This window comes from Pseudorca crassidens, chromosome 2 (assembly GCF_039906515.1).
Source record: "Pseudorca crassidens isolate mPseCra1 chromosome 2, mPseCra1.hap1, whole genome shotgun sequence".
Lineage (NCBI taxonomy): Eukaryota > Metazoa > Chordata > Mammalia > Artiodactyla > Delphinidae > Pseudorca > Pseudorca crassidens.
The window spans coordinates 130,255,935-130,267,997 of NC_090297.1; the positions used below are offsets into that span (position 1 = coordinate 130,255,935).

At 45.8% G+C, this 12,063-nt stretch overlaps 1 protein-coding gene across 1 annotated transcript in view; it reads left to right on the forward strand.

The window, feature by feature from the left end:
* Positions 1–12,063, forward strand: part of TNN (tenascin N) — a 51,078-nt gene that overhangs the window by 25,768 nt on the left and 13,247 nt on the right. The window contains exons 8-11 of the mRNA XM_067710936.1: positions 3,482–3,745; positions 7,122–7,385; positions 8,603–8,866; positions 11,245–11,375. Coding sequence (XP_067567037.1) covers positions 3,482–3,745; positions 7,122–7,385; positions 8,603–8,866; positions 11,245–11,375 — 923 coding nt within the window. The remainder of the gene's footprint in view (positions 1–3,481; positions 3,746–7,121; positions 7,386–8,602; positions 8,867–11,244; positions 11,376–12,063) is intronic.

The following is a 12,063-nucleotide window of genomic DNA, read 5'->3' on the forward strand; positions in this document are numbered from 1 at the left end:
AAAAAGAAATGAAATTGAGTTATTTGTAGTGAGGTGGATGGACCTAGAGACTGTCATACAGAATGAAGTAAGTCAGAAAGAGAAAAACAAATACCATATGCTAACACATATATATGGAATCTACAAAAAAAAAAAAAAAAAGGTTCTGAAGAACCTTGGGCCAGGACAGGAATAAAGGCGCAGATGTAGAGAATGGACTTGAGGACACGGGGAGAAGGAAGGGTAAACTGGGACGAAGTGAGAGAGTAGCATTGACATATATACACTACCAAATGTAAAATAGATAGCTAGTGGGAAGCAGCCGCATAGCACAGGGAGATCAGCTCGGTGCTTTGTGTCCACCTAGAGGGATGGGAAAGGGAGGGTGGGAGGGAGATGCAAGAGGGAGGAGATATGGGGATATATGTATATGGATGGCTGATTCAATTTGTTACACAGCAGAAACTAACACACCATTGTAAAGCAATTGTACTCCAATAAAGATGTTAAATAAATAAATAAAGCCTTTCTGTGGTGCTTATTTTTGTTTCTGCTCTTTGGATGAGCGTTTTATGCAGAAATTATAACGTTTTATTAGCTCAAACTAAGCAAATGTCTAGTCACTTTTAGCATCCAATATGTATCATTTTAGTAATTAAGACGTCTACATCCATGTACTTGTACATACTTTATGTAACTTTAAACCTGCTCCTCTCCATCAGCTTGGGCCATTTGTGGGCTAACTGCCTGCCGTTGAAGGGGGCGTGCTCGGCTTCTCTTGTATTTCCAGTCTATTCTTTAAGCACTGTCCTTCCAGAGTGCTAACTCGAGTTCCTGACCCATTTATGTTTGGTACGTGGGAGGTAAGGGGTGTCGGGAGGAGGAGAGATGAGGGATCTTGCTTGCCAGTAATAGTCACAGCTGGCTTGGGTCTGTCATGGGGCCTAACAAGGGTTAAAACTAACTTTTCCTTCATGGAACACTTCCTTGTGTTCTTCAGAGACACCTCATCTGTCCTCTTTCACTGTAGTGATTCTGTAGATACATGCATGTCTCCTACTGGTCTCCTACTCCCCTCTGCCCATACATCTGGGGGTGCCCTCCAGTGCCCTTCTCTGGTGAGGCGTGAGGTGAGCCCACCTCACCCCTCTGGGTGATCCTCTTGGACAGCTTCTAAAACAGTCCCAGGTGGGCTTTCCTTTCTTCAGCCCACATCTGGTCCATGGGGAACACACACGCATCCTTTGTCCATGCAGCCAGATGTATGGGTCTGTTGCAATGCTGCAGCCTCTTGTTGCTCTGCAGCAGCACAACCAGCTGTTTTCTCACCTCTCAGATATTTTAGGCACATGTCAGACACCAGCCCACGGTGTTCCCCAAGCTTTGGGCAGGGTTTCTCAACCTTGGCACTGTTGATAATTCTTTGTTGCAGGGGTCTGTCTTGTGCATTGTAGGATGTTTAGCTGCATCCCTGACCTCTACCCATTTGATGCCATGAGCCTCCCCATTCCACACTGAACTGAGAGAACCAAAAATATCTTCAGACATTGCTGATCACCCCTGGTTGAGAACTTTTGCTCTGGAGTATATATAAGCAGCTCTGTAAGGGATCCCATTGCAACTGCTTATTCGAGGCTTGGCTCTCACCCATGGGACTCACGGTATAACTCTCTCCAAAGAAATCCACTCTTTTAAGTCCCACCTGTTTGTACTCTCCAGCCTCTTTCGTAGTCTGGAGTTGGTTGGTCAATCAAAGGTCACAAAACTGTTGGTCCTGCCTTGGCTGTGGGCCCTCAGGTTGGAAAGTAAATACCAATTTTCTTGGGGGTCACAGCCTAAACCAAGATAAGAATAGTCCCACTTGAACATACTGTTGCATATATGTGATAGGACCTTAGGGTAATGGCTTTTGCAGTGAACTATAGGCATACCTCAGAGATGTCGTGAGTTCGCTTCCAGACGAACACAATAAAGTGAACATCACAGTACAAAAATTCACATGAATTTTTTGTTTCCCAGTACATATAAAAGTTGCGTTTACATTGCACTGTATCTATTAAGTGTGCCATAGTGTTATGTCTAAAAAAGCTTAGTTTAAAAATATTTTATTGCTAAAAAATATTAATCATCATGTAAGCCTTCAGTAAATTGTAGTAACATCAAAGATCACTGATCACAGATTACCATAACAAATAAAATAATAATGAAAAAGTTTGAAATATTATGGGAATTACCAAAATGTGACACAGAGACACAAAGTGAGCAAATGCTATTGGCACATGCAGAATGGTGCCAGTAGACTTGCTGGATACAGGGTTGCCACAAACTCTCAATTTGTAAAAAGTGCAATGTCTTTGATGCATAATAAAGAGAAGCACAGTAAAATGAGGTATGCCTGTATGTGGAACAAAGAAACGCTATTATTTTCTTGGTGAATACATATTCTAACACCTTCCCTGTGTGTAGTATGGAGGAACATAATCCTGTACATTCATAAAATATCAACAAACTGATATCATCTAAAATAGCATATGGTCATTGGGCATCCACTCTGTGCCAGGAGCTGTCATAAGGGGCATGTTATTAACTCACATAATACCCATCTCTACAGGGTACACACTAATATTATTTCTGCCTGCCTTTTTTTCCTATAAGCACTGTGATACTTTAATATTTTCAAGGCCCCTTTCTTCTTATTTATTTGTTTATTTATTTATCTTTGGCTGCATTGGGCCTTCATTGCTGTGCACGGGCTTTCTCTAGTTGCAGCGAGTGGGGGCTACTCTTCGTTGCGGTGCGCAGGCTTCTCATTGCGGTGGCTTCTCTTGTAGCAGAGCATGGGCTCTAGGCACACAGGCTTCAGTAGTTGTGGCATGCGGGCTCAGTAGTTGTGGTGCCCAGGCTTACTTGCTCCACGGCATGTGGGATCTTCCCGGACCAGGGCTCGAACCCGTGTTCCCTGCATTGGCAGGCGGATTCTTAACCACTGCACCACCAGGGAAGCCCTCAAGGCCCCTTTCTACATGACATTTTTTGTCTTGGTTTTCAGAACTACTCAGAGAGATATGTACAATAACTATTAACAGCTCAATGTTACGAATGTGGAGAAGTGAAGTGCCTTGCCCAAGTTCACAAAACAAGTTAGTAATGTTTGAAATGAGATGCATGCATGGAACATTAGTTCTCGAAGGAATCTTGGAGTCCATCCAACCTGAAGTCCAGATTTACAGATCAAGAAACTGAAGCCCAGCCAGAGGCAGCAGAGTTGTCCAGGGCCACAGCTCTTCTGACTCTGGTCCTACTGTTCATTCTGCTGTCCTGTTCTGCCGCCTTGAAAACCCACAAGTCCAGATGTAGAAAGAGATCTACACCCACGAAACAACTGAAAACTGACATGTGAGATAGGAAGATTCTAAGAAGAGGAAGCTGCCCCAGCCCAAACAGCATGGCCACAAGGTCTCACTCTAGTAATAGTGTTTATTGATCCTCATTTTCCTTTCAGACATTGACAGCCCCAAAAACCTGGTGACCGACCAGGTGACAGAGAACACGGCCACCGTCTCCTGGGACCCAGTGCAGGCTGTGATTGACAGGTACCTGGTGCGCTACACCTCTGCTGAAGGAGACTCTGGGGAGGTCCTGGTGGGGAAGGAGCAGAGCAGTGCTGTCCTGACGGGCCTGAGGCCGGGCGTGGAGTACACGGTGCACGTGTGGGCCCAGAAGGGGGACCGGAAGAGCAGGAAGGCCGACACCACGGCCCTGACAGGTAACAGGAGAGAAGAGAAAAGCAAAGTAGGGTGTTTACTGTGGGCTGATCTACTACTGTTGAATTATGGCACTGCTGCTTTTGTGGCCCATGACCTCAAGGACTGTAGACTATTTTAGGAGAGTTTGCTGTAAAAAAAACTCTGTTCACCTAAAGAAAGAACAAAGCACAGTTATGGGCTCAGTACTGAGCAGTTCCATGAATGTCTTAAAAGTGTTTTCCAAAGCCTGTGTTTTTAATCAGTTATAGGAAATCATAGGGAATTAGGTAAAGCCAATATAAAATTCTTAAAAACACTGGGTTAAAGTACTTTTTTGTGGCAAGTTGTTTTATTTTTTACTTAATATATGGTGCTTAGTTTAAAGGAACAAGTGTTACCCTTGGCAGCTGGAGCTCTGTGTTCATTTCAACATGTAGCTAAATTATTATTATCATTTTTTTTGCGGTACACGGGCCTCTCACTGTTGTGGCCTCTCCCGTCGCGGAGCACAGGCTCCGGATGCGCAGGCTCAGCGGCCATGGCTCACGGGCCCAGCCGCTCCACGGCATGTGGGATCTTCCCGGACCGGGGCACGAACCCGTGTGCCCTGCATCGGCAGGCGGACTCTCAACCACTGTGCCACCAGGGAAGCCCCATGTAGCTAAATTTTAATGAATATTTATAAGTGCCAGGCCTCGGCTACAGCAGTGAACAAAATAAATACGTTTCCTACTCTCTTGAAGTCCAGTGGGAAAGACAATCAACAAGCAAACACATTTATAAGTATAAATTATAATAAGTTCTATGAACAAGATAAACATGGTGTAGGTGTAGAGAATAACAGGGCAAGGATGGAATGGGGGAGCAATAGTTAAGATACACATTGACAGAAACACCCAAATAACCGTGGCTTAAATAAGAAAGAAGTTTACTTCTCTCTTGTGGAATGGTCAGAGTATAAGGGACCAAGGCTGATAGGGTAGTTCCATGGTACAGGAGACCTATGCTCCTTCCGTATTGTTGCTCAGCCATTCCCAGGGAGTTGCCTGCATCTACATGGTCATCACCTATCCTCACTCCAGCCAGTGGAAAGGGTAATGGAAAGGGAAGAGCATGACTGCACTGCACACATCACTTCTCACATTCCACCGGCCAGATCCAAGACACAGTGCCAGACCTCAGTACAAGGGGGCTGGGAAATGAAGTCTTTAGCTGGAGGGCTGTGTGCCCAGCTTACAATTCTGTTCTACTATCCCACCCAAAACAGTGGCCACTAGCTACATGTGGCTCTTTAATTTTTTTTTTTTTTTTTTTTTTTTTGCGGTATGCGGGCCTCTCACTGTTGTGGCCTCTCCCATTGCGGAGCACAGGCTCCAGACGCGCAGGCTCAGCGGTCATGGCCCACGGGGCCAGCCGCTCCGCGGCATGTGGGATCTTCCCGGACTGGGGCACGAACCCGTGTCCCCTGCATCGGCAGGTGGACTCTCAACCACTGCACCACCAGGGAAGCTCTAAATTTTAATTAATTAACAGAAATTTAAAAATTATTCCCTCAGTGATACTAGCCACATTTCCAATAGTCAGTAGCCACATGTGACTAATTGCTACTGTATTGGGCAGTGCAGATTATGGACTATTCCCATCGTTGCAGAGAGATCTGTTGGGCAGTGTGCTTGCAGAGGAAGGGGAGAATGTGTATTGGGGAAAACTAGCCATTTTGGGAAGAATATGTGTGATGGTCCTGAGCTGGAACAGCATGAGATGGTTGAAGAACTGAAAGGAGGCTGGTGTTGCTGGAGCATTGAGGATGGGAGAGAGAGTGGCATGAGACGATGGGGGAAGGAAGAAGGGTCAGATCATACAAGACCACACGGTGCTTCAAAGAGGGAGCGTGCTACACTTATTAGAAGAAGAGTGGCATGATGCGATATTCATTGTTAAACAGTTATTCACGCCAGAGGAGAATAAATGGAAGAGATGATAAGGGTAGAAGGGGGAAGTTTAGTAAAGTCGGGGGAGAGGTGGTGATGACTTGGACAAGTGTGATGGCAGTAGGGATGAGAAAAGGAGATATCTGGGCACATATTTGGGAGGCATAAATGACAGTATTTGTTGATGGATGAGGTGTGGGACAGGAAGAAAGTGAGGGACCAAGTATGACCTGTGTTTCTGACTTGAGTAACATGGATGATTGGGGCATCATTTTCTGAGCGATAAATAGGTTTGAGGAGGAACGTTAAGACGTTTAGATATTTGAGCTTGAGATACTCATGAGATTCCTTGGTTAATTGAGTGACTTATTTATTGATTCAACAAATATTTATTGAGTGTCTAATACATGCTAGGCAATGTGGTGGATATGCTGTTGTAGATACAAGTCAAGGACTCAGAATTGATACATACTGGGGAGCTGTGAGCATCTGGCTGGGATTGAAAGCTGTGGACATGGGTGAGATCACCTGTAGGGAGAGAGGAAGAGAGGAAACCTTGGGCACCCCGACATTTTCAGGCTGCTGATGAAGGAGACTGAAGAGGAGGAGTTAGGGGTTAGGAGAAACCCAGGGGAGTGTGTAGTCATGAAAGTCAAGAGCCGAGAGTGTTTCAAGGCAGAGGGAGTGGCTCAGCTCTGACAAACGCTGCTCAAAGGTCGAGCAACGCGAGGATGGCAAGTGTCCATAGGATTTGGCAACATGGAGCTGTTGGTGACCTAGACTAGCAGTTGTAGTGCTGTGCTGTAGAAAATGCCAAGCTTCACTGAGCTGAGGAGTGAATGGGAGGAGAGGAGTGAATCTGAGATATGCAGACGGTTCTCCTGAGAAGCTTGTCAGTTGAGCAGGGGGATGAGAGATCTAGAGCTTGTTTGTCTGGGAATAATGGTAGAGGAGGAGAGATTGATGCTGCAGGTAAGAGGGTAGGTGAAAGGGAACAAAGGCCTTGAGAAGGTGGGAGGGCTCAAAATTCAGAGGAAACTCGTCTAGGTTTTAACACAAGAAAACAGTTGGATCTTGGAGTCTTCATTTCGCTGGGTCTCCCTTCTCCTCCCCTTTTATACAAGAGAAGAAGCTTGAAACATGTAACTTCTCAGGTCTCAAATTCTGTGAAACAAAATAGCTAGATACCATGGAGATAACAAAAGAGGTTGTTTCAGTCTCCATTTGGGTGGCTTATCTTGTTGCTCAGGAGATTTTTATCACGTGGGAACTAGAAGGACAGAAAATTTCCATGTTGATAAATTTGGAGAAGATCTAATTCCTTCCTGTTTTAATATCCAATGGCTTGTTTCCCTGGAAAATGTTTTCAATGGAATTGTATCGTTAATAAAGATAACGTGAATGATGATGAGGAGGTGGGATGTCCCCGCTTGGCTCTAAAATTCAGCCTTTCCTTTTTAAAAAGAAATCGACAGCCCCCAAAACCTGGTGACCGACCAGGTGACAGAGAACACAGCCACCATCTCCTGGGACCCGGTGCAGGCCATCATCGACAGGTACCTGGTGCGCTACACCTCTGCTGAAGGAGACTCCGGGGAGGTCCCGGTGGGGAAGGAGCAGAGCAGCGCCGTCCTGACGGGCCTGAGGCCGGGCGTGGAGTACACGGTGCACGTGTGGGCCCAGAAGGGGGACCGGGAGAGCAGGAAGGCCAACACCACGACCCCGACAGGTAATGGAGCATCTTTCTTCGGGAACATAAGCCCTGTCCTGTTAGGCCTACGGCTGGTCATGTTTTGTTTTCCTGAACTCACACTGGCAGAGTTGATGATTTATTGAAGAGCATGATGGTGTTCCTTCATCATAGACTACAAGCCATCTCTTATTTCCCTTTAACTTTACAAGTCAGGTCCACCTGGCAGTCTCCAAGCTACAAGTCTGCCATGACTGCAAGGTATGTCCAGCCACTGTTCCTCTGAATGTGTGAATCTTTTGTTCAGTATTGAGGGTCTCCTATTGAGTTTGTGATTGGAAACAGGGAATGAATTGAAATGTCATTAATATTAATCATAATATGTTCAAAATTCAACTTCAAAAAAGTAGACTTTACATCCACCAGAGTGAGTAGTTGTATGTGGTTTACTTTACTGTAAATGAATCATATGATAATTCTAGTTTGGAGGATAAGAGTAATTTCTATGTTATGCTCTTTTTCTTAATCGAAGTATAGTTGATTTACAATATTGCGTTTTTTTCAGGTATAATTTCTAGGTTATATTCTCATTTTATTGTGAAAGAGATGTACGATCATATTTCTGTACCATGATTTAGCCAGCAAACCATCATTACAAGTGAATCTATATATGCTAAAGGATATTAAAACTCGATTTTAATTTTGCTGATTTGTTTAACAACACATATTGAGCATTTTCCATGGGCCCTTTTCCTTACTAGGCAGTGGGAACCCCGAGGGAGTAGAATACAGCCCTCTTCCTCTGGGAGCTTACCTTTGCACCTGGCTAGTAGAATCTTCTTGTAGGAAATGGGAGGTCTTCGTTGACATGATGCTAGAAACAAAATTATCAATATTAGCTGCTTGTGAGCAGAGACCATGTCTTCTTGAACTGGACCCTGCACCCTGCCTGGTCCCATGCCTTACATCTAGTGGGTGTTTTGACATATGCTTATTAAACGAAAAAAGAAATTTGTTTCGCTAAACTCTTGGTAGAGGTAAGAGTATAGATGCTTAGACTTTGGTCTACTGTGCCTTCTCTTTGAGGAGTCAAAGTCTTCCTGGGGAGAGAAGACATATGTCCATGATGCAGTTAGAGCATGCAAGATGGAAAAACCACAAAACATGAAAGGGTGTCACCCCAAGAAAAATGGCTGTGAGCTTCCGCACTCTGGGGCCTATAAATAGTGCATACTGATCAGCATTTTTCCTTTCAGACATTGACAGCCCCAAAAACCTGGTGACCGACCAGGTGACAGAGAACACGGCCACCATCTCCTGGGACCCGGTGCAGGCCATCATCGACAGGTACCTGGTGCGCTACACCTCTGTTGAAGGAGACTCCGGGGAGGTCCCGGTGGGGAAGGAGCAGAGCAGCGCCGTCCTGACGGGCCTGAGGCCGGGCGTGGAGTACACGGTGCACGTGTGGGCCCAGAAGGGGGACCGGGAGAGCAGGAAGGCCAACACCACGGCCCCGACAGGTACTGTCAGGGACGACGGGGGGGGCATCAAACTCTTCACTCCTATCAGGAAACAGTCTTCCTCCACATCGGCTGGGGAGGGGAGCAGGGAACACAGTTTTTCACCTGTGGGCATTCTTCAAAGTGCTTCCCTTTTCACCTTTTTAAGGTAATGTATGTTGACAGGACAGTTCAGATGAAGATGAAAGAGTGTAGAGGAAGTGCTGTGAAAGTAAGACTGTGTAACTCTTCAAGATGGATGTGCAAAAGGTAGCCTCCCTTCCTACCCTGCCTCACCCAGCCCAGCTCCCAGACTCTCTGCCCTGGCTATGAGAACCTGGCTGGGCCTCCGTTTAGGGAGGAGGGAGGCAAGGAGCCTCTTCTGCTTCCATCTCCAGACTGGGGGCAGTGGTGGAGCATCTTCATCCCCTTACTACAGTAGGCGACCAATGGGGCCTGGACTGCTTGTCTTTTCTGTGCGTGATGAGGCCCCTGGTGTCGCCGAGCATCACCACGATCAGGCCTCAGAGGGACCTGACGGGATCACTGAGCCCACCCTGACATCCGTGGGCCTCTTTAGACAGTCTGGGCAAGGCCTGGGCCGTCCCCTGTGTGGCCGAGTACGCCATGCGTGGCCACTGGCATTAGAGGTGCCTTGATTCCTTTATTATTTTTGTTAGTTGCAATGAACAGAAGTTTTTAATCAAAAAAGTAATACATGCTGACAGTAAAATTTTTCAAACTAAACAAAGATATGTAGAAAGAAAAACTCTTGTCCACATCCCAGTGCTGACATCCAGTGCCTCTCTCCCAAGGCAACCAGCACCTTCCTCCTTCCTTCTCCCCTCCCCTTCCCTCCATTCCTCCTTCCCCTCTCTCTCTGTCTTCCTGTCTCTTCTTCTTTCCTTTATTCCTTCCTTCCACTCTTCCTTCTTCATCTTCTCTTTGCTTCACTTTCCCCATTTTTAAAGACAAAAATATTTCCTCTTTCTACTTTGCAGAAATGTGGAAATAACTAAGACGACATCTGAAGTTCATAACCCAGGGATGGGTGGGCAGTCAAAGAGGTGGCAGAAGCCAACTTGAGATATTTAAATAGTTAAGGTTTTGCTTTGATTTTGAAAGCAGGAAATTCAGTTTTTCCGTGTGATGGATGGAAGAAAATCCATACCAGATATTATGTTTTAGAAAGTCACACTAAGCTGATGTTACAGAAGCTCAAAATTTGTCAAAATATCCTAATTCAAAGCGATAGCTGCCTGATTTCTATTAAACTACTGCAATCCAGTTCTCAGCTGAAATGCTACTGGGTAGAAAATAGCTTGGAGACATCTTTTTTGGAAACTTCTAAATTAAAATCACCTCCTATGATAATGATTTTTCAAAATGGAAATTTCCATTCATCTTGTTTGGTTAAAAGAATCTGACCAATTATTGTGGTGTTGACTAGAATTTTTGCTGAGATTTAGTTTTCCTGGTCTACAGTGCACACACACCCACACTTTCCCTCTGGTGTTTGAGTGGGAAAGTGCATAGGAGCCAGAAGAAGGTTTTCCTACATCTCTACTACCCTTTTCTCCTTTCTCTCCTCCTTTATACAAGCACCTTCCCCGCTTCCCCATTCTGTACAGGGTATGCATCTTAGACTGCATACTTAGTTATGTAAGGCATAGAACTTTATTTATTTAGTTTATTTTTTTATTTTTGGCTATGCCACCATGGGGCTTGTGGGATCTTAGTTCCCTGACCGGGGATCAAACCTGGGACCCCTTCTGTGGAAGCATGGAGTTCTAACCACTGAACTGCCAGGGAATTCCCCAAACTTTATATTTCTATACCAACTTAATTTCCATCATAAGCTCCCATTCTGCTGGTTAGTTGGAAATCTCAGGAAACTTAGTGTCAGGCTCCTTCCCCAGGGCTGTATGTAAGATCTTGGGTGGTTTTCCAAGGCCAGGGAGTCCCATCCAGTATTTCGGTCATCCTTCTGGGTAGCTGTTTGCTGAGTGCCTCTGTGTGCAGGGACCTTCCAGATCTGCCTTCCCTCATTCTTCCCTGCCACTTTGGGAGCCCGGCGATCTCAGGGAATCTGTCTGCTGATTGAGATTGCTCATACCCACTGCTCTCTGGAGATCTGCTGGGGAGGTGGGAACCCAGGTTCACTCCCTCTGGGACTCACCCAACTCCCTGTTCCTTAATCCTCTTGTCCTCAGTGGGTTTATACTTTTAGAAACACGGATCCTAAAGGCCTTGTGGCAAGAAAGAATGGAGCCTGCTACCTGCCTGATGGGAGGAAGAAAAATGGGAGAATATATAGGGAGAAAACATAAGCCAACACCTCAAAAATTACCTTTTCTCATTACCTTAGTAATAATAATTACTTGGTGTTTTATATACAGACATTGACCCTCCCCAAAACCTTCATCTGTCTGCTGTAACACAGTCTGGTGGGGTATTGACCTGGACACCGCCCTCTGCTCAGATCGATGGCTATATTCTGACCTACCAATTCCCAGATGGCGCTGTCAAGGTACTGGATGCTCCTTGTCTTTTCTCTTCTGCCCCTGCCCAGCCTCCCTATGAAGCAACTCACTTGGGCCAGCCAGCTTGATAGGTGGCCCCATGGCAACCTGCTGATGAACGCATTGATCCTTATTGATCACCACCTATGTGCAAGGGACAATGCTAAACTTGGTCATCTGTGAACAATTTATGTGTGGTCTCATTTTTTAAAAAATAAATTTATTTATTTGTTTATTTTTGGCTGCGTTGGGTCTTTGTTGCTGCGCTCGGGCTTTCTCTAGTTGTGGCGAGCGGGGGCTACTCTTTGTTGCAGTGCACGGGCTTCTCATTGCGGTGTCTCCTCTTGTTGTGGAGCACGGGCTCTAGGTGCGCGGTCTTCAGTAGTTGAGGCTCGCGGGCTCTAGAGCGCAGGCTCAGTAGTTGTGGCTCATGGGCTTAGTTGCTCCCGCGGCATGTGGGATCTTCGTGGACCAGAGCTCAAACCCGCATTGGCAGGTGGATTCTTAACCACTGCGCCACCAGGGAAGTCCTGTGTGGTCTCATTTTATAGGACTAACCTTTGTGCCTCCTCCTTCCTAGCTGACCGTCACATATCTGCTGGCCACACAATCCGCTCCATGTTATTTGGTTTAATGTCTGTCTTCCCCAATAAATGTTAGCACCATGAGGACAGGGAATTTTTGTCTGTTTTGACT